General features: G+C 40.1%; 2 protein-coding genes across 7 annotated transcripts in view; one reads left to right on the top strand and one right to left on the bottom strand.

Moving 5' to 3' along the window:
• The window catches only part of LOC101747032 (regulator of G-protein signaling loco), a 107,982-nt gene extending 91,893 nt beyond the window's left edge, over window positions 1-16,089 (top strand). For 2 of the 5 annotated variants that reach the window (XM_038012214.2, XM_038012215.2), the window contains exons 4-13: window positions 3,236-3,328; window positions 4,013-4,167; window positions 6,135-6,324; window positions 6,960-7,091; window positions 7,328-7,471; window positions 10,945-11,124; window positions 11,613-11,870; window positions 12,417-12,518; window positions 13,546-13,633; window positions 14,236-16,089. In XM_038012214.2, the coding sequence (XP_037868142.2) occupies window positions 3,236-3,328; window positions 4,013-4,167; window positions 6,135-6,324; window positions 6,960-7,091; window positions 7,328-7,471; window positions 10,945-11,124; window positions 11,613-11,870; window positions 12,417-12,518; window positions 13,546-13,633; window positions 14,236-14,366 (1,473 nt within the window). In that variant the 3' untranslated portion in view covers window positions 14,367-16,089. Of the gene's footprint in view, window positions 1-3,235; window positions 3,329-4,012; window positions 4,168-6,134; window positions 6,325-6,959; window positions 7,092-7,327; window positions 7,472-10,944; window positions 11,125-11,548; window positions 11,871-12,416; window positions 12,519-13,545; window positions 13,634-14,235 lie in introns of those variants that run through there. The other 3 variants (XM_038012216.2, XM_062669464.1, XM_062669465.1) reach the window with 3 other exon arrangements.
• A 772-nt stretch (window positions 16,090-16,861) lies between these two features.
• Window positions 16,862-21,283, bottom strand: LOC101743395 (large ribosomal subunit protein mL45). Of its 2 annotated transcripts, none has more exons than XM_038012118.2 (4): window positions 21,093-21,283; window positions 19,098-19,341; window positions 18,224-18,612; window positions 16,862-17,178 (listed from the first exon to the last, which is right to left on the bottom strand). In XM_038012118.2, the coding sequence occupies exons 1-4, from the start codon at window positions 21,108-21,110 to the stop codon at window positions 16,888-16,890; spliced, it is 942 nt and encodes a 313-aa protein (XP_037868046.1). In that variant the 5' UTR covers window positions 21,111-21,283; the 3' UTR covers window positions 16,862-16,887. The 2 variants fall into 2 exon arrangements, with proteins under 2 accessions (XP_037868046.1, XP_004925779.1); XM_004925722.5 differs by lacking the exon at window positions 21,093-21,283 and adding an exon at window positions 19,422-19,881.
• Window positions 21,284-22,347: the final 1,064 nt, after the last annotated feature.

Below are 22,347 nucleotides of genomic sequence, written 5' to 3'. Positions count from 1 at the left end.
AGAGAGAGAGAGAGAGAGAGGAGAGAGAGAGAGAGAGAGAGAGAGAGAGAGAGAGAGAGAGAGAGAGAGAGAGAGAGACTCCAGCCTGACGTTGACGTGAAACTAAGAGCTCAGGTCGCAATTCGATGTGAGTTCATTATTAACCCCCCTCTCTCGTACTGCCCATCATGTGTCCATGCCCATCTCACCATCAGGTGGGCCGTATGCTCGTATGCCTACAAGGGCAATAAAAAAAATATGAAATAAATTGTTCCTTACGTGTTTTGAAATGTCATCAAAATCGGTTCAATTTTTATTACGTAATGGAAACAGCAAAATACGTTATTTACAATCTTATATGTCTAAGAATCCTAAGCTATTTTTGAGTATCTTTGACTTACAAACAAATTATAACAATGTTATAGTTTAAATTTATAGATAGGCTAGCCGTATTCGCCCGCTTCGCATTTGAAATTAACATTATTATTTATTGTCATTATTATTAGGGAGTCCAACACTCATATAAATATTAGCCTATCCATGTATTTTCTACATGGATACCAAGTTTCAAGTCATTCGGATGCATGGTTCAGTAGTTATAAGGGAACATCCGTAAAAACCACCGTAGATTTATATATTAGTACTAGCTCACCCGGCAGACTTCGTAGTGCCTCAGTCGATAAATAAAATATTTAAGCTTTTGTATAAAATAAACTTAAAACAAACAAAAGGGATCCTTCCCGTGGAGGACACATCAAAGGGAAAACAAAATCGTTATTTTTATTTAATTCCGAGCATTTTCATATTTATCCACCTTTTAAACCTTCTCTGGACTTCCACAAATAATTCAAGACCAAAATTAGCCAAATCGGTCCAGCCGTTCTCGAGTTTTAACGAGACTAACGAACAGCAATTCATTTTTATATATAAAGAAAATAGATATTGTTAAAACAGTAAAACATTCTATACTATGTTCGCTTGGCCGCATTGTATTAACCGTCTGTCGCGTGTACACGGAAAATTTCGTGTAATAATTAAAAATACACATGTCGTATCATTGTTTGCGAATAAAACAATGAAAATTTTCCCTGAACTCTACTTTCGTTATTGTTTAAATTGTAGAACTGAATCACTTTGATGTTTAACTGAATGTTAATGTTAGTTTTGTTATATAAACTAGCGCACCGCTAAATTGGTATTCACGTCCACCTAGATACAATAAGTCAAATGCCCTACGGCTTTCCAGCAGTTAGACTGGAACAGATATCACTTAGTTACTTGCGAAGTTTTCTATCACCGGTAGCTAAGGGTCGAGGGAATCTATAGGTCCCCGTTTACCCATCGAAGTTTTCTATCACTGGTGGCTAAGGGTCGAGGGAATCTATTGGCCCCCGTTTACCCATCGAAGTTTTCTATCACTGGTGGCTAAGGGTCGAGGAAATTTATTGGCCCCCGTTTACCCATCGAAGTTTTCTATCACTGGTGGCTAAGGGTCGAGGAAATTTATTGGCCCCCGTTTACCCATCGAAGTTTTCTATCACTGGTGGCTAAGGGTCGAGGGAATCTATTGGCCCCCGTTTACCCATCGAAGTTTTCTATCACTGGTGGCTAAGGGTCGAGGAAATTTATTGGCCCCCGTTTACCCATCGAAGTTTTCTATCACTGGTGGCTAAGGGTCGAGGGAATCTATTGGCCCCCGTTTACCCATCGAAGTTTTCTATCACTGGTGGCTAAGGGTCGAGGGAATCTATTGGTCCCCGTTTACCCATCGAAGTTTTCTATCACTGGTGGCTAAGGGTCGAGGGAATCTATTGGTCCCCGTTTACCCATCGAAGTTTTCTATCACTGGTGGCTAAGGGTCGAGGGAATCTATTGGCCCCCGTTTACCCATCGAAGTTTTCTATCACTGGTGGCTAAGGGTCGAGGAAATTTATTGGTCCCCGTTTACCCATCGAAGTTTTCTATCACTGGTGGCTAAGGGTCGAGGAAATTTATTGGCCCCCGTTTACCCATCGAAGTTTTCTATCACTGGTGGCTAAGGGTCGAGGGAATCTATTGGTCCCCGTTTACCCATCGAAGTTTTCTATCACTGGTGGCTAAGGGTCGAGGGAATCTATTGGTCCCCGTTTACCCATCGAAGTTTTCTATCACTGGTGGCTAAGGGTCGAGGAAATTTATTGGTCCCCGTTTACCCATCATAGTTTTCTATCACTAGTAGCTAAGAGTCGAGGGAATCTATTGGTCCCCGTTTACCCAGCGAAATTTTCTATCACTAGTAGCTAAGGGTCGAGGGAATCTATTGGTCCCCGTTTACCCATTTAGGGAAGGAAAGATCTTCAACCAAACGCGTGCTAATTCTCGGCAGACGGGCGGACCGGATGGTTTGAAGATGTATTATGTGTGGTCTATCACTATTTTTTTATTAATAGTCGTTTATTTGTAAATAATGCATCTATACTTCTCAAATACACATATTTCTTTATTAATCCTGTTGTATTTAGTGCAAATTAGCCGCAGCCGCATATACTGGTTGTTGCACATGGGCACCCACGACCGGTTACCACCAGACGGGTGCGTGGTTAGCCTGTCGCCCATTAATTGTAATCGATAAATCCGTATGACCGTTTTTGATTTTAATATCGATTCGTCAATAAATTGCATTGTGAAGATCGAGAAACGAAATACGGCTCATACGAGTATAAATGTAGAGGGCACATGGTTCGTAGAACGGATGGTCGTTGGGACCGAAAAGTTCTTGAGTGTCGACCGCGTACCGGCAGACGTAGCGTTGGTATACCTCCCACGAGATGTACCAACGACTTAATCAGGTTCGTGGGAATCCGCTGGACGCAAGCAGCGTAGGACCACCGATCTTTGTGGCGAGGCTTGGGGGAGATCTATGTTCAACAGTGGACGTCTGTGAGCTGATAGAATAGAGCAGCCTTTCCCCAAGTGGGCGATAACGCCCCCTTGTGGAAGCTGCAGGTCCAAAGGGGCGCGGTAAGAGACCCAGAAAAAATGGGTGCGTTGTGTAGAGGCTTGGCAGGCGATTTGTAATTTCATCTAGGAGCACTCTTAGATGCCGACTGAGCTCTCGCTATAGTTGTTTTTAAGTAGTTGAAAAAATGGGGGCGCTAAAAAATAATTTATTCTCAGAGTGGGCAGTAGATATAATAAGTTTGAGAACCCCTGGAATAGAGCATTAAACGTAATTATTTAGCCTCGTATGGTTTGTAATGTCAAGTTTTGTTGACAGAGCGAGCAGTCGTCGCCTTTCCGCCGCTGGACGACCGGGAGCGGAGCCGGCAGTTCGTATCGCCACCAGGAGCACCGCAACATGTACAATAAGGTATCAACTACCGCAGACCTAGCTTTTTTCCATAGATGTGTGGATGAGCCCGCGGCCCACATGTTAGTATTATGTAGTTACCGAAGCCCACAGACATCTATAACGTAAATGCTGCTACCAACCTTGAGATATAAGTTCTAAGGTCTCAGTTTTTACAGTACAACGGCTGCCCCGCCCTTCAAACCGAAACGCGTTACTGCTTCACGGCAGAAATAGACAGGGATGTGGTACTTACCGGTGCGGATTCACGAGACGTCTTACCACCAGCAGTACCACTGAGAAGACGTTAGATGAGTAGGCAGCGGCTTAACTCCGCCCCCGGCATTGCTGACGTCCATGGGCGAAGGTAACTACTCACTATCAGGTGGGCCGTATGCTCCTCTGTCTATAAGGACAATAAAAAAAGATAGCTGGGTGTTAATACCAAGAGGCCGTGAGAGCTTTTATCTATCAATGCTAAAAGTTATATGGAAGTTGGCGTAAAGTCCCAGTGTGTCACCAAGTCCCACTAATCCCACACTCCTCCTTGGACGCGAGAACCTCAAGGTGGTTCGACAGCCTGAAAGCGAGACAATCCCGCCCAGAGCGTATGGTCACGTTAGTCATTACGTCAAATGTCCCGCGTATCAAGCTACATTTAACAAACTATTGTTGTGGTTGTAAAATGTAAAATATTGTTCACAGCAAATGAGCGAGGGCTCCGCTCCTATGAGTTCAGGTAGCGGAGGCTCTAGAGTGGCGAGCTGGTCTCTAAGTCTAGAGCAACTGCTGGCTGATCCTTCAGGAGCAGCCGCCTTCGAGCACTTCCTATCTAAGGAGTTTGCTGCCGAAAATATCAGGTTAGTTGTTTATGGAAGACTGTTGACAGTTTTCTGTTAAATTTGTTTTACTGGTGGTAGGACCTCTTGTGAGTCCGCACGGGTAGATAACACAGCCCAACGTATTTTTGCCGTGAAGCAGTAATGCGTTTCGGTTTGAAGGGCGGGGCAGCCGTTGTAACTATATTTGAGACCTTAGAACTTATATCTCAAGGTGGGTGGCGCATTTACGTTGTAGATGTGTATGGGCTCCAGTAATCACTTAACACCAGGTGGGCTGTGAGCTCGTCCACCCATTTAAGCAATAAAAAAATACATTGAGCTTGGATCACACCAAAAATATTTAGATTCCTTACGAGTGTGTGTCCTTGTGTGGATCTATCAGAATAAAGGTACGCTCACACTGAGTAGAACCCAAGCCTGTAAATTATCCGGTCACTAAGCATAGTAAACGTTATTCTGTTTAGAAGCCCATAGAAGGCTCTACGAGGTTCGTGCGTCAGGAATTTCATACCTTATAAGTTGGCATGCGGTGTCGCGTTTCCATAGACAATGCGGTCTCGATGCGATTGTGTTGCACTCTATGACTCAGTTTCAAAGACAATTGATTGTTCATTTGTGTTTTGTGATCGAAAGAGATAAAAATCTGAATTGAAATAATTTATTCGATCTTTCATTGGAATGGGCGGTGACCTGAAGAGAATTTAAAAAATAATTTTATACAATCTTTCGTACACACAAACTGGTTTTATCTTGATTTAGTATTTTTTTTATTCTACGACAATTCAAATATATCGCATTTTTCGAATCACCGTGACATATTTTTCATGAGATCTGATTAAATGAAGATTCGCAATAAAAATAGAGAAATAAAATTAGATTTTTTAAATGTAATGCCGATTCTTGAACCTTAATATGCCAAAGATGAGCGGCACGGTCGTGTTGGACGAGCTCACAGCCCACCTGGTGTTAACTAGTTATCGGAGCCCATAGACATCTACAACGTAAATGCTGCTACCCACCTTGAAACATGAGTTGTCTCACTTTTAACAATAAAACGGTTGTCTCGCTCTTCAAACCGAAACGCATTACTGCTTCACGGCAGAATTATGCAGGGCGGTGGTACTGTTACATATTCCCCTCAATAATAATGCAGACTAAGGCATTCTTAAATGCATCATCTCTATATAAAGACGATTTATTACTAAAGCGCGGCAGAAGAGATTTGGCTTGAGTCGCGGAAACACACATCGCTTGTATTATTTCTTTTATAAAATAAACTCACTGAAAGTCACAGTTTCCTTTTTTTAAAAGAGCTGCTGGTTCCACCCCGTAGTAGTACCTACCCGTGCGGACTCACAAGATGTTGTGCCATCAGTAATCAGTTTGCTGACAGAAAGAAAGAAAGAAAGAAATCATTTATTCGCCAAGCATAGTGAAAATGAGTTATTACATAAGTTAAGAGCAGCGTGTATGCTTTGTCATTATTTGACTTGCGAATTTTAGTACAGTGCAAGATATTATCTAATATATAAAATTCTCGTGTCACGGTGTGCGTGATTGAACTTCTCTGAAACGGCTCGACCGATTTTCGTGAATCTTAGCGTGACTATCGGCCAGGGTGGAGAATCGGACAACCTCTATTTTTCATCCCCCCAAATGTTAAGGGTGGTCCACCCCTAAATTTAATCTTTTTATGTTTTAAACAAAAAAAAATATATTTTTTCATGATACATAATAAAAAAATACATACAACCCTAAATGTTCACCACTCTACGATCAACCACGGTTTTATTTGATAATTAAAAACTTTAATACCTTAGAAATCTTATATATGGCAAAACAATGTTTGCCGGGTCAGCTAGTAATATTATATAATTTACCATTCATTCATCCATAATCCAACGAATAATTAAAAAATCTATTTATTTTCATGATGATTATTGGAGATTAAAGCGATGTAATGAGTCCTTCGAGTGGTGGTCCAGGTTCTGGTGGTCGTGCGAGCAGTACCGCGCCACCACGGACGAGGCGGAGCGCGCGCGGCTGGCGGACGAGATCTGGCGGCGGCACCTCGCGGACTCCGCGCCGGAACCCGTCAACGTGGACGCGCCTGCCGCCCGCCACGCCGCACTGCTCCTCCACCACCGACCCCCGCCGCACGACCTCTTCCTGCAGGTACGCACGAGCCTCGACGATGGACAGCGGCGTGGCTGTGTCCCTGGCATTGCTGAAGTACATGGACGACGGTAACCACTCACCATCAGGTGGGCCGTATGCTCGTCTGCCTACAAGGGCAATAAAAAAAAAATTATCGACAAAGTATCATCATCATTCTCCTGCTCTTTTTTTATTGCTTAAGTAGGTGGACAAGCTCACAGCCCAGGTGTGTTAAGTGGTTACTGGAGCCCATAGACGTCTACAACGTAAATTCGCCACTCACCTTGAGATATAAGTTATAAGGTCTCAGTATAGTTACAACGGCTGCTCCGCCTTTTAAACCGAGACGCATTATTGCTTCACGGCAGAAATAGGCAGGGCGGTGGTACCTACCCGCGCGGACTCACAAGAGGTCCTACCACCAGTAATAAACACAGACCTTCTTCCTGACCCCTGGGGTTGGTGCAACATGTTTTCTCTTTCCATACTCCTCTATCATATACCATTTCTTCGCTCACTCCCTTCTTACACTTATCGCTTTTCACGCATTCTATACATTTTTTCTTAGGTCTACCTCTTCCTTTAAAATTTTTTTAAATATTCATTTTTACATATATATACAAATAGACAGAACGTGTTTTTGTGTTGTCCAGGCGCAGAAGCAGATCTTCAACGTGATGAAGTTCGACAGTTACCCTCGCTTCCTGCGCTCCGCCCAGCACGCCGAGTGCGCGCGCGCCGAGCTGCGCGGCCTGCCGCCCCCCTACCCCCCGCAGCACGGCAAGGTGACCCCACACCCGACCTACAGCTCATCTGTGTGCTTAGTGCGAGACTTTTAACGTTCTCGATAGCGTAAAAGTTAACTCATATTTGTATGGAACGTTTGCGTACGTTTGCCGCTAGGGGCGCTGTTCCAACTGCATACAAAATTCGGTTAACTTTTACGCTATCGAGAACGTTAAAAAACTCGCAATAAGCACACTGATGGATGGTATACACACGTAACAAATGTATTTAATAGTTGAACATTATTTATTTTCAGTTGAAGAAGTCTGCCAGTAACGCATCAGAGCGCCGCCGCAGCGGTGGGGCCTCCCTCCTCCCGTGGAGACGGCCCGCCTCCAAGGATAGAGGGGAGCCGAACAACTCACAGGGTAACGGCGATGTAAGTACAGCCACGCGGACCAAAGTGGACTGAGGTCAAAACACTACCGCCAATCAGACAGGAACCTTTTATTTATTGTCCTTGTAAATAAAGAAGCATATAGCCCACTGAAGGTGAGTGGTTACCGTCGCCCATGAGCGTCAGCAATGCCAGGGGCAGAGCCAAGCCGCTGCCTACACCTACATGACACACAGAAATACAATCAAGCTTTGTTCGATGAAGCTAATTTAATCCCTCGAGGCTAATTATTAGCAATAAGAGAATCACAAAGCCAAGTTTTCTTGAAATTCGAATATCTATGTTTAAAACTTTTCATTTGAACTTAATTGTAGACAATTTTCTTTATTAAAATATTATATGTAAGAATGTTCTAATAATAATTAACAGTCTCTTTATAAAGGACTCGTATAGGATGCAACTCGTGTGATGAATTAAAAAAAAAAAACAATAAAAAATGTCAACTTCATGACACAATAACGTTCAAGTGTCAATCGACGTATAATTGACAGATATGGTAAAGGGTTTTGTGATATGAGGCCTCAAAATGTGCCTACTTTATTCAACGCAACAACAGCAAAGGAATGTTGATTTAACTTCCACTCAAATTTTCCATAGACTAATTCTTGAACATCACACAACGGTTCGTCGTAAACAAAATCACAATACGCATTCGACTTGATGATATCGACGCTTGAAAGGCGAACGTGACTAAGCGACAATGCGTGAACTTTACAGTAGACTAATTTAAAGTTGAAATACCTGAAAATAAATTCTATTTTAACGAATCTATCTGTAGGATTGAAATGATTTTAATAGACCTAGAAATATATTTTTGTTGCGCATCGAATATGGTTATTGCCTATAATTTATGGAAAAAGCAGTTATTGTCGCTTAGTCACGTTTGCCTTTCAAGCGTCGATACATTATATTAGACGCGTGTAAATATATAATTTATATGTGAAGCTGTAGTGGAAAATCACGCTTCTGCTGTGAGTGTAAATATTTATCTGAAACGTTTGTAGTGCTCGCTCGCGACGTCGTTATTTCTGGGCGACTTATCTTAATAATAGCGAAGTTTTCGTATCAATGCCTATTTCTACCGTGAAGCAGTAATGCGTTTCGGTTTGAAGGGCGGGGCAGCCGTTGTAACTATACTTGAGACCTTAGAACATATATCTCAAGGTGGTGGCGCATTTACGTTGTGGATGTCTATGGGCTCCAGTAACCACTTAACACAAGGTAGGCTGTTAGATCGTTCAAGGGTCAAAGCAAAAAATAAAAAAAATTGTACGCTCGCGGCAACAGAATCGAATCCGTAAACCGCAGTTTTATTGGCTTATATTATATCCTGCACTTGATTATTTAATACGAATCGGTAATAAGACACGTTGTGTGAACGTGCAGTGTATAGAATCGAGGTCGTTAACCTTGCGTTAGTTCTTAACATTTAGTTGCGTTACGTTGCGTGTTTTGAAAAATATCGCTTTCGCATTCGTGTTGAGAGATGCACCGGAGTTCGGATCCCGCAGGCGGGTACCAATTTTTCTAATGAAATACGTACTCAACAAATTTTCACGATTGACTTCCACGGTGAAGGATATAACATCGTGTAAGAATCAAACCCGCAAAATTATAATTTGCATAATTGCGCTTAGTAAGTCCGCACGAGGTAGGGTAGGTACCACCGCCCTGCCTCTTTGAATAACAGTTTTAAATATAGTCGAAATTGTATATCTTCGGAATAGTTAATAGCATTATATTAAATGTCATTATTTACAGTTTGTACATATCTAAACATTTGCAGATCTATATATATTTGAAATGATTACATGTATATATGCAAAACAAATATTATGGCTTATTATTAGATATTCATCGGCGCTCTATTTGTGGTCCCAATTAGGTCGCGTTAACAGACACGCAGTATCTTGAGAAAAATAACATGTTTTTTGTATTTATGTATCCTCTTTAAGATTTGTGACATAAATCATAAAATAGGTTATAATAAGTTATACTTTCTTGTCTAAGCTAAATAAAAAAAACAACTGAAAGTCGATAATCGAATGTTGCACATTTTTTTAAAAGAAGAACCTCATAGGTAGCATTTGAAAAAAAGTTTCACTGAAAAATCTCAAACCATGAAGGTTCTATTTCATTTCGAAGTACCTATTACAATAAAATGAAAATTTTAATACTTTAATCTATACTTCTATATCTATACTAATATTATAAAGAGGAAAGATTTGTTTGTTTGTATTGAATAGGCTCCGAAACTACTGAACCGATTTGAATAATTCTTTCACTGTTTGGAAGCTACACTAATCCCGATTGACATAGGCTATAATCTTTTTTGAAAAAGTTAGGGATCCTTACTAAAACTCCAATAATGTAACCCAAGGTGTAAATAAAACTACCTAACATCTTCTTTACATCGCGTGCCCTGCGAAAACTATTGATGATAGAATAAAATAATGTAGTACGACTTTGTAGAACACATTAGTATTTACAAAAAGTGTCGCGACAGCATATGTCTAATTGTTATAGTTATGCCGCTATAAGTGTTCTTTTATTTAAAAAAATAAAACGTCAAATATCGTTGAAATTTTTGTTAAAGACCCGAGCGGAGCCGGAGCGGGCCGCTTGTCCCTAATATGAAACACAAGAACTGGTGAAGCAATAGCTTAAATATTGTTTCTCTTTACAGAGCAACTCAGTTTGTGCTATAGTTTTACTGGACTAAGCTTTCTTTTATGGTCCATAAAATAATAGATTATTTCGTCATTAATTTATTTATTGGTCATATTGAACTATTGCTTCTATCTCCCTGTATCCTACTTTGATTGACGATTCCAATTTCAATATCGTTGTACTTCAAGAAAGTTCTCTATTGCCGTCATTATTGTACAATCAGTACCATCGGCACAAAAAGAAAGTTTTAGTGTTAGTATTACCCTACGCGAATACAATAAATATTGATGATCGGCAACATTATTTTACGGAAATGTGAAGTTCCAAACATCCATTCCATATTTTACGGAAATGTGAGGTTTGAAGCTGTCAGTTTTGTACCACTTACGTCGCGTTGCGTCTTTTATCCACATTGATGTGCGCACGGGTGCGGATCACCGACCTGTATGTTTGTGGCGAGAAGCAAACCATAGTCGTCTGAGGGCATATACATAGTATCGATTGGATACTTAAGGGTAGGCAGCGGCTTGGCCCTGCCCCTGGCATTGCTGAAGTCCATGGGCGACGGTAACCTCTCACCATTAGGCGGGTTGTATGCCTGTCTGCCTACAAGGGCAATGAAAAACCTTATGTCTCAAGGCGGGTGGCATTCGCATACTGTCTATGAGTTCCAGTAACCACGTAATACCAGGCGGACTGTCGGACTGGCGGAATGTTCTTGACAGTCCTCAGCCCAGCGACTGAAGCCCTATTTCCGCTCCAGCAGTACCTTATTTATATTCCAGGCGGTGAGGTCCAACCAACCAGCCGTGAGCCAAAGCTCGTTGTGCCGCGTGATCCTCCCAGACGGGGCCACCTCGGTGGTGCCCGTGGACCCAGACGTCTCCGTGGGCAGGATCGTGGACAGGCTGCTGCAAAAGAGGAACCTGCTCTGTCCCAACTACGATGTGTTCGTTGAAGATCAGGTAAGAGGATTATATTTTGCGAGTTTTTTGTCCATTATTTGGGCCGCGACTCCGGGTCACTCGTGAATATACGTCAGTTTGGAATAGTGGTGTAAGACTTTGAACCTATAATGTTTAGTATGAAGCAGGCCCTTATAAACCTTACCGATCCAACGACTCCCGGGTCCCTTACGGGTCATAAGGCAGACAGTGCGCGAGAGAAGTGAAACAAATTAGCAAGACCTGGTTCCTTAGCGTCTTTTAGAAAATAAGTGAAGTCTCAGCAAATTCCAACCATTTTAGTGGGATATTTTATTATCAATATTAACTGAATATCGTACTTGAAATGATGTGTAGAAGCCGTTTTCGTTGGACAAGGACGTCTATTCTCTATCTATATTCTCTATCGACGTTGAGTACTGATCTTCCGTTGTGTGTGTCCAAGTTCCCGTCACGCATGACTCCTGAAGCCCAGCTCGTGCATTGATTGCATCGGCCCTCGTCGACAGGACGCGGTGCGGCCCGTGGACCGCTCGGCGCCGTCCGTGTGCGTGGGCGGCGCGGCGGCGCGCGTGGAGCGGCGGTGCTGCGTGTGGGTGCGCGCGGGGGGGCGCACGCTCGCGCTGCGCTGCCCGCCCTCCCGCACCCTGGCGCACGCCCTGCCGCCCCTGCTGCGCCGCGCCCTGCCCCGCGCGCCCCCCGCCCCCGCCCCCGCCGCCGCCGTGCTGCTGGACGGCCGCCCCGTGCACCCCGACACGCTCATGCAGGTAACACTAGTGGGCGGCATGTCAGCCCCAAGAGTTTTTTTATTGCTCACCATCGATGAACTGGTTCAATACTTGAAAATACTCCTACCCGCACACGTGTTTGAAGTCTCCATTTTTACATTTTTTTAAGGGATTTTATGACCTGGTAACTAAGACCTTTAAGTCATGTCTTATTGTCATTATTATAATATTCTTATTTTTATGAAAAATGATAGTGAAATGAAGATGATTAATTTGATTAACTGGGATGAAATGAGATAATATGGGATTAAATATCAGTAAAATGGTGGTAATTTACTGAGACTTTTTAGTGGACTTTTTGGAGGATCCCAAGAAGTTACGTTCAGCGGCTTTGTTTCATTTTTCCACATTTATGCACTTTCACAGATATTAAACAGTTAATAAACCGCCGTTATTACACATTTAAACTGAAGAAACACTAAATAGACAAAATAAAACAAATCACACAACTTCACTCCTCGTGTTCCCGCCAAAAAGTCTCAATTTTTACAGTACATCATCAATATAAGCAATACCTGTCCACAGGATCTGGACGGAGCTCGCCTGCAGATCGTGGAGGTGGAGGAGGCAGGCGTGGAGGAGGAGCAGGGCGGCCCGGCGCCGCGCCTGCAGGACGACGACACCCAGGTGCGGGCAGGGTGCCACCCCCTCTTAAACCATAGGTTTTTCGCGAACACTCACTATAGTAGGATTATTTTGTCCGTGCAGCTTGGGTCATAAAACATAGCCCGGTTAGGGCGGGGAGCATGTTGCGCGGGCGCAACGCCATTATCGATAAAAACAAATGGGTCGTCGAAGGCAGGTACACGGCGGCGGGGCGGTATACTTAGGGTGGTGAGACATTGTTATATTATGAGTAATTTGTAATTACCTGCAAATTATAGTGCATATGTCGAAGAGAAATCTGTTTTTATGCATTCGCTCTCTGAACTTCTTTAGTGACACTATGGCTACTCCTTTGTTTTGTACCAAAACGGCAGAATTTATTCAAATATTTTGCTTGTTGGCAAAAATATATCAGCACAAGCACGTGTTATTATCAACAATGTGTTAAAATTTTTCACTGAAATGAGAATAGATCCCGAAAAGTTACAAAGTGTTAATTTCTGCCGTTCTCGTTAACTTGCTGCGGTGATGTGTGGTGTAAGTGTTCGATTTTTTCTTTCATTTTTATCCCACAAAATGACAAAACTAAATACACTATCGATAATGCTTATCGACAACAATAATGCGCATCACTATGCCCGTCCATAAGGGCCGTGAGTGGAAGAGAGAGCGAAATAATCGCTTTACCGCTCCGATTTTTTACGACCCAAACTGCACGGACAAAATAATTCTACTATAGGGGCGGAATCGATACGCGAAACTATATTCGCCGGGATTAACCAGGTTAATTTCAAACGATTTGAATGCGGGCTTCCCGGCACTTTTCAAGACAAGTTAGTTCTTGTCTAAAAGCACGAAACTACAGCAACATAAATAAATTAAGTAACTACAGCAGAAAGAACCCACGTCAGATGGTGGTATCTACCCACGCGACCGACACGACCTTACCGGTGGTGGAGCGCCTTGTGAGGCGATTTGGATCCCAAAGTAACTGATACCAAGTCGATATTCTGACAGAGTCGTTGAGTGAGTGTGTTGTTGTCGACAGAGCACCGACGCCTGCAGCGGCCGGGAGGGCGGAGGCCGGGTGCGCGCGGCGCTGCGCCCCGGGGCCGCACTGCACCACCACCCGCCAGGTACTAGCAACACTGCTCTTACTCGTCTATCCCGCGCTCACCTAATGATAAGTATACACCGGATCCAATGGACAATAATAAAAGAAGTCACTTATCTTCAGACAAGATCAAAGCCTCAAAATGATTGCGGAACCGCTACTCCACTGGTCCATTCAGAATAGTAAGACTACCCGCGTGGCACATCTCCATTGTTGAGATGTTCCAGCGAGCAAAGCGGTCTGTCCAAATATGGTCCTTGGGCGCTTGTAATAACGTACACATCACCTTGGGATCAGTGGAAAACAAATAGTATAAGTTCAAATTTCGTGACGCCTCAATGTAAAGTGAAGTCTACTCGGGTCGTTGACTTGTCAGCTGGCAGACAGTTGTAGTACATTGCGTGCTGCTAAAAAAACCTCAGTAAATATTTTCGATCGTGATAGTAACATTGTCGTGTCGGTCCCAGTCACAACTAGTCTTTATTTTCGTACATCGAAAGTTCTGGAAATAATCACTGATGCTGTTAAGACTTGAATTATCATAATTCATGACCATTTATAAAAATTACAGAAATAAATGTCAATCGTCTAACCGACGACATTAAAAGTGTTATTACATTTCAGATTTCTTGGAAAACCTCAGAGAGACGCAGCGGCAGAGGTTACAAAGCAAGCCGGATGATCCCCCCCTGGCCCCCCGCAGCCCCCCACCCCTGCCCCCCAAGCCTGCTCACAGAGCCCCCACCCTCGTCTGAACGGACACCGCTCGACTCTTGGATTCTATTACGCACGGGCGACCCGCCACCGGCTGGAGCCAGGGTCGACCGCCCGCTGTGATGCTAGTCACGGAGGACACCCCGGGGAGCACTCGAGTTACTCCCAACCTCCGCTAGTCCCACACGCGTTCCTCTAATGGAGGACAAGTTGTCGGCATGCGTCCCCGCGTGACCGACCGGACAGTATCGTCACTCGTGACCAGAGGACATCGCACCGCCGCAGCCACAGAAAGGCGCCTCACAAAGATTCATTAACTATTCAATATTTGACAGTTCAATAATAGTCTCGTCGCAAATGTGAATATTGTTACGCGCTGGGTTTCGGGATAAATAAAATATCTACCGAAGTACAAGTTAACGCTGTGTGTCAAATCAAACTACCTACTCAAATGAAATTATTTGTTTAATATTACTGTATTTATTTAATGATAAAAGAATAGTCGGTATTCCGACGCTTCGCACTATATACGTATTAATAAAGAGTCGATATATCGACGATTCGCGATTTAAGGGTTAAAATACCTTAAATAACGAAGTTCATTGCTCGCGGTGGATACGGCAGTTGTAAACGAAAAGTAACATTAGTTTATCAAATCTTTTAATGTTCGTGGTTTTTGTGAACCGTATCTATTCAATTAGACTTCTTGAAAATTTTACAGGAAACAATTTTAACTGGTTATGACTTATCCTGTTTGTTATGTAAATAATTGAGCTTCGTATTCTCAGTTTCCTATGTGTACATTACTACGGTACATAATGTGTTTATAATTGTGATTTTTAAAGTTTATATTAATTTAATAAAATTAGTCAAAATATTGTGAGTCAGGCGCCTTCCATAGAGATAAGACTGCACTAATGATATAAGCGCGGAACTAATACATACTTTACGAATGTAAATTTATAAAAAAGTACACGTCTAGTTGTAATATTAATTATTTGTTAATCAATCGTCACATTTGGTGTTTGAATACTAACCAAAAATGAAATATACTTCATTGTCATGATTAGATCTTATTTTGCAAATTAACACTAATCATACCAACACTTCAAGTACTTATTTCTACCACAGCGGATAGATAATGGGTATACGACAAGTATAACTCAAAATAAACTAAATAAAACAAAACAAAAAAGTATATAAGTAAAAGTAGTATATAAGTAAAAGTATAAGTATATAAGTAAAAAAAAGTCAAGATGTCAAATGTGCGAAAGCATTTTCAATACAAAAGTTCAAATTTGGGTCATTTGACTCGTTATGGTATGTTTAGTGTTAATTAATTCCAGGCCTTAGTGTATACAGGGTGGGATGTTTTGTTGTGTTTACTTATGTAAGCGTCAGTGGCCGAATGAGTGCGCCGCCCGCACTGCGTCTTACGCTTCGAACATTGATGATAGTTGTATGATAGTTATTTAAGTTAGATACGCGTTAAGCTCATAGTAATTAACCGCTAGTGATGTATTCACACCTGAATAAGTCCTGAAGTTGTTCACTCGTTGAGTGGATCATTAAATATTGGGTACTGTGTATCTGTGCAATTCGTCTTATATTAACTATATATGTATTTAAAATTTATAATATTACTTTCTAACCTCTAAATTGTCGTAAGACATAACACGTCCATTTTAATTTATTTGTACAAATTTGTGAAATGTGAGAATGTAACATAAAAATATTGAAATTAAAATATTGATTACACTCGAATTTTTTTGTTTTATTTCGTTACGTTTTTTTTGTTTATTTACGGCGATGATCGATGTTAGTGGCGGCGGTTCGCTGCCACTGTGGAGTTTATGGTCAGAAGCAGATTGAAGATTAACTTCAAACTAACTCAGTTTACAAAGTTGGGTCATGATCTTGTTATTTTACTTTAGCTCAGCCTGCGGACGACCACATGAGCTTAGAGCGCCCTCTGGGAACGCACGCTAGCAAAATCAACGCTTCACTGTTAAGTTCCTCAAGCATGCGATCTGGTTTTGTTTTGTGTAATAAAAATCAAACCCGCAAAATTATAATTTGCGTAATTACTGGTGGTAGGACCTCTTGTGAGTCCGCACGGGTAGGTAATCTTCAGCCGCAAATGAGTCGTCTATTATCAAAGGTGGCAATCTGTGCATTTGAACAAAAAAATTTTATTGATATGTCAATACAGATTGATTTGATTATAATCGTCTCCTTCAAAGAATACGGTTCAAAATCTGCATTAAATAAAGGCTAATACTTAACCTGTTATTTATCTAAGATGTCGTTCAGAAGAGTTTTGTGACTGCCAATGGAATACAAAGTCAATAATTCGTTTTTCTAATTTACCAATCATTGTCCAAAAGTCACATTGCCGGCTTTGATAATAGTCGACTCAAATAAAAGAATTGGGTTGCATTTTTTTAAACCGCAAATAGGATCTTTCACTGTATACACGAACCGAAAAGTAAATCCGATATTAAGTTGTCGACTTCGCGAAATAAAACAAATTTCGGACTAGCTAAATACGTTTATTTACAACTACTTCGCTTCAATGGCCGGCGGCTCGGGCGCTTCTGCTACTGTATCGGGCGGCGGGCCTTCGGGCTCCGGGTCGGGCATGACCCTCGTCAGCTTCGAGGGCTCCTTAGGCGGCGCCCAGTCCGGGATGATCTTTTCGTGCACTCTCCAAGTGCCGTACAGGTTGGAGAGGTGCTTCTCGAAGACTATGTACTCCAGGACGTCTTTGGCCAGGATCTCGCTGCCGTGGATAAGGCGGCCGAAGCGATCGTACACGGCCAGCTGCTGGCGCGTGTGGAACCGGACCGTCACCTGAGGACAACGGACACACAAGTAGCTTACGACCCGTTCGAACATCGACGACAAATAATGATAATTAAAATCAATCATCAGTAAACCAATTATTTGTTCTTGCGAAAAAAAAAATTTTTTTTTATTGCTCTGATGGCTGGACGAGCTTATAGCCCACCTGGTGTTAAGAGGTTACTGGAGCCCATAGACATCTACAGCGTAAATGCGCCACCCACCTCGAGATATAAGTTCTAAGATCTCAGGTATATAACGGCTGCCCCACCCTTCAAACCGAAACGCATTACTGCTTCACGGCAGAAATAAGCAGGGTGGTGGTACCAACCCGCGCGGGCCCTCAAGAGGTCCTACCACCAGTAGGAATGGTATAATAATAGTATGGAATGAGGAGTAGCTTGCGACCCATTCGTACATCGACAATAACCGAAAGACAACAAACGACATATAATGATAATTAAAGTAGTCATCACTAAACCAAACATTTGTTCGTTGCGAAATATAAATGATTTATTATTTGCCACAAATGACGTCACACGCAATCACATATGTAATACGGTAATGTTCTAGCGAGTTTTATTGAATTCGCCTGATAATTCAAAAAAGAGGCTCTGCAACTCCCAATTACTTCAATGAAAATCTCTCTAGATCTCCATGTGACCAGCTCAGGACTAAATTCTATTTAATTCTGCTAATTGAAGGGCATATTGGAAGCTCGTGGGATCAATTCTCTTACAATACTAAATAGTCTTCAACCTCACATTGAATAATCACGAGCAATCACACTGTCATGCTGGTCACTGAGTAACTAGATAACATTACCGTCATACCACTTGGTTAGAATCTAACCTAGACTAACTACCTTCTGAAGTTCTAGAGACACTGCACCTCATTTGATACTGAATTAAGAGGCATAAAAATGCATAGTACAAAAATATAGATAATTATATTCCAGAACAAAAACTTGCTTAAAAAGTAACTCTTTCAGATGTGAACAGCAATGTCATTTTCAAAAATACAGTGATTTATTTGAAGATGGTGTAGCACATACCTGCCCAAATATGTTCTCTTTACTGATAACATCTGTGCATCGCGCATGTACCACCCTCGGAGGTTCCAATGACTCAAGGAACTTCCATCTGATTGTCTTCAAGTGACTGTTGTGTCTAAACTCAGAATAAGCTTTCTCTGTTACATATAATCTCAATGCTCTCTTATCGTTATTCACCAAGCTTTCGTGAGCTTTTATGTAAATATCCTGAGCATGTGAGATGAATTTTTTGGAGTCATAATCTTCATCAAACGATTTAATCTTACGTATTGCCATCATTGATTTTGATTTCTTTTCTAAAAGCTCTACTGTTTGTTTGGCACGTGAAGTTGATACTATAGAGGCTTTACCGTCGCCTTCTGGTGGGACATATGCTTCAAAGACTCCACCTGGAATTATCAGCAGCATATTTGAAAGTCGGTTTAAAATTTTCATACCAATGTATGTAAAAAATGATTTTATTGTAAAAAGATGCATGGGTGCATGGTATCAGTGGTCATAAGTATTTTATGAACAGATATAAGTAGAAGGGTTATTTTGATAATATCCTGAAAAGCACCCCACGCTTTGCAAATAATTAATATATGTAGTTTAAAAATATAAAAGCAAAAAAAGGTAACACAGCAAACTGAACAATTAATTTCATCTTTTTATTCTTAGTATAATCTTGTTGTATATCTTGTTGATTATGGTCAGGATATTCAATCAACATTATTTAATTGCTCTGTTTTTGGTTCTTGATGTTTGTGCAAAATGTTCAAATCAATAGGATATATTCAAGTCAGTGAATGTGACATTCAAAGGTTCAAAATAGCTAAGAAAATTTCGTTAAAACACAGTGTTCCTTTAAAAGTATTTATAACAATTGTCGAACCTGTAGCAGATATATAGAATGGACGCTCCATCCACGGTCTTGGTGGCAAAACACCCTTCTCCTTCATCTTCTGCCGCAGTTTATGTGGTGGATAAGACGTGTGGTCTTCATTAAAATCTGGAAGGTCTATCTTAAGGAATTTCTGAGCACGTTCCTTTTTAAACTTCGGGTTATGATGTTTCGTTGTGGTTGTGCGAGATTGCTGATTGCACATCAATGCAGGGGTTAACCTTAAGGCGGAAAACTGGAAATTTCGAAAAATTCTTTAATGCCAATGATTCTGCTGTGTACTTTTATTTTGTTAAGAAGATAGTTCCAAATTACCTTTAATAGTACTGAGTTAGCCATTTCTTTTTTATATTATTTTTTAAATCTTTATTGTCATCTCGTATTATAAACAACCAGATAAGATTTAATGCCTCAAATGCCTGGGCAGTACTGTGGGCACCTACTATTGGACTATTGGTACAAATCATGGAGTTAATAAGTACCTACAACTGGAGTGCTGTCTAATGCCGAGAAATCGGTCTCGAAAGAGAATACTTTTTGGTCGCGGTGTCCTTGTCTAATGTGGTGACCATATATAATTTAATTATAGGACAAAATTATACACATGCATCAGTTTTGAATTTACCTTAAGTAATTCTGTGTAACCCTATGTAAATACAAAACACGTGCTTGCAACCTTTTATTTATGTAAATTCAATTCTAAACATTGCTTCGTCGTCATGGTGACTTTTTTTCGACGGTTTTTTTTTGGAAATTGCTGCGTTGTCGAAAATCTAGCACTGAGTTTTATTACATTTATTACATTATTACAAACATCATTACCTCAGTTCTATTACTTAAACTTCCTCAAACTCATGTTTAACGTCCGAATACTCAACCGCGACTTAAATAATATATTATGTTGAACTTAATGACGCAATTCCTACTTTAATGTACTGGCTAAGTGGGCCGTGCAAATTAATATTTGACACACTGAGTGAGACACTGCAACACACATGGTCTGCGCGTATCGGGTGCTCTTTTCCTACATTCACATCTTCAATTGATTTAAAATTGCTTGTATTTTTACTTCTGTGCTATTTTCATGACACGTGTATATTAAGTCTACTAGTTACATTTTAGGAAATAAAACACAATGGGTAATAAAATGAAATGAACTGAAATTCATTTATTTGTTATATGTAGACAATTAAATAACTCTTAAATGACAAGTCAATACACATAACACGATACACATAGTACTTGATCTCTATTTACAAAATGTTGGTTATACATATTATTATTATTAAGTTCAGTTAATTTTCTGTAGTCTTATAATATAACATTTCCTCTATTTTAAGTAAATTCTTTTTTTTCAACGAAATACATATTTTATTTTAATCAATATCTAAGTGGACCATGAGTATCATTAAAATTTCGCAATTTAAATTTCAATTCAATTAAAAATCGCCATTTTTCTTTAATAAATCTAAAATCGACTTTATATTTACAATCACTATTTCGCGACTTTTAAGTTTTTGTTTCAATACCTTAACATCTTGTCGTAATTTTGCTTTTCTCGGGGTATTTTTTATTTCTTGCGTTTGAGTACTTGATTCTTCTTGTTTGACCTTTATATAGGAAAATTTCCAGAAATTCCAACGTCATATTTACTAGAAGATCCTACTCGTTCGCTTAACGTCAGGCAAATGATATACATGTTTGCGTGCGACGCTATTCAATACAATAAAAAAAGTTCAAAAAATACCACGTGATGGCTCTTATAATATGAAAAAGACATTGCAAAATTATAGTTTTCACGATTGTTTTTTCAAATTTAGTATATGACATAGATTAAGTACAGTTTACAAGACAAATGGTATTAAATATTATAATGAGAAAAAATATCTCACATTTTAAAAATATATGCTCACACTAGTAAAAATTTATCAATGAATCTGACATATGGAAGGATATTCCACAAACTTCTCGCTTAAAACCACTTACATTAAAAGTGTTCACCATGATTACACGGAAACTTTCACGATTTTCGAAAAAAAACAAGCCACAAGCTGTATCAGTGCCATTTTAACTTCGCACTACAAACGTAAAGAGACGCCATTTTTCTTTTAATCCATTCATAGCTCTTTTTCGGTGATGCCAACAATTAATCTGGCTTCCCACCAAATTCAACATGAAAACCATCAGAAATCTACGTACCTACCATTAAATTTTCCATTAAACAGAGTTCTTATTAATATAGAACAAATTTTTTTTATTTAATAAGCTTTATTAATATATGATGTTCTATTAAAAATCAATATACATATCATATAATCAATACTTCTTATATAATTTATTTTAATAAATTGTCATCATCAGAATCTAATTTCACCATAACTTTGTACGTTTATTTTGAACCAATTTAATTTTTGACGTTGATGGAAATTCTAAATTCTCGCAACATTTTCTAGTTAAGTTTAAGTCACATCGTTTAAATAATATGTATTTAGATATATTATTGTCATAAAATGTTTAAAATCCTGTAAAGTGGATTGATTTTAACCTTTTCGATAATTTTCAACAACACCCAAGCTACTAAAAAATCCACTAACCACTAAAAGCCATTTTTGATAACTAAGAAGGGGGTCCAAATTCCGAGAATTTATGGAAAATCCTCTAAGCTAGCAACACTGCTTTTTGTTTGTAAAATGTGCGAGAGGGACACCACCACTTAATAATCATTCTCTTTTCAGACCGTTTTTCCTTACATCTTTTGCTATTTAAAAATAAACTTTAAGCCATAGAGATAAAGTATATTTTTAGTTTTTATGTCAAACGAAGTAAGCACTCCAGTTAGAATAGTAACTCTATGGTACAAATATATTAAGTGTTTAGTGTATAATCTATGATTGGCACTACGTTTAGAGTATTAAAAAAAAGTAGATTTAGATTTCTATGATAAAAAGCACATTTAATTCTAATACTATTCCGAGGTAAGACGTATTTATCGGAACAGTCAAACGGAATAGGTTCGTTTATGAAAAAACTTGGAACTGTTGTCTATAAACCGAAATAACTGTTCCAACTGTTCCATAATATTCCATATATTGCGTTCTTCCGTTCCACAGCAAACAGACAGAAACGAAACAGTTTGGAACAAGCTCTTTTCCCTTTTCACGTACAGAAATAGAAAAAAATAGCATATACATTCTGTTCCCAAATAGTTTGTAACATGCTCTTTTCACCTTTCACTTTTGTA

This window comes from Bombyx mori, chromosome 7, assembly GCF_030269925.1.
Source record: "Bombyx mori chromosome 7, ASM3026992v2".
Classification (NCBI taxonomy): domain Eukaryota; kingdom Metazoa; phylum Arthropoda; class Insecta; order Lepidoptera; family Bombycidae; genus Bombyx; species Bombyx mori.
The sequence above is the reverse complement of the archived record's forward strand: the minus strand, read 5'-3'. Positions and strand labels throughout refer to the sequence as shown.

Excerpts from the sequence above, each read along its gene's own strand:
- LOC101743395 (XM_004925722.5), bottom strand. The coding sequence starts at position 19,445 with ATGGCTAACTCAGTACTATTAAAG. Across the intron at positions 19,342-19,421 it reads CTAACTCAGTACTATTAAAG|TTTTCCGCCTTAAGGTTAAC; the intron begins GTAATTTGGAAC and ends CGAAATTTCCAG. Across the intron at positions 17,179-18,223 it reads AAGAGAACATATTTGGGCAG|GTGACGGTCCGGTTCCACAC; the intron begins GTATGTGCTACA and ends CGTTGTCCTCAG.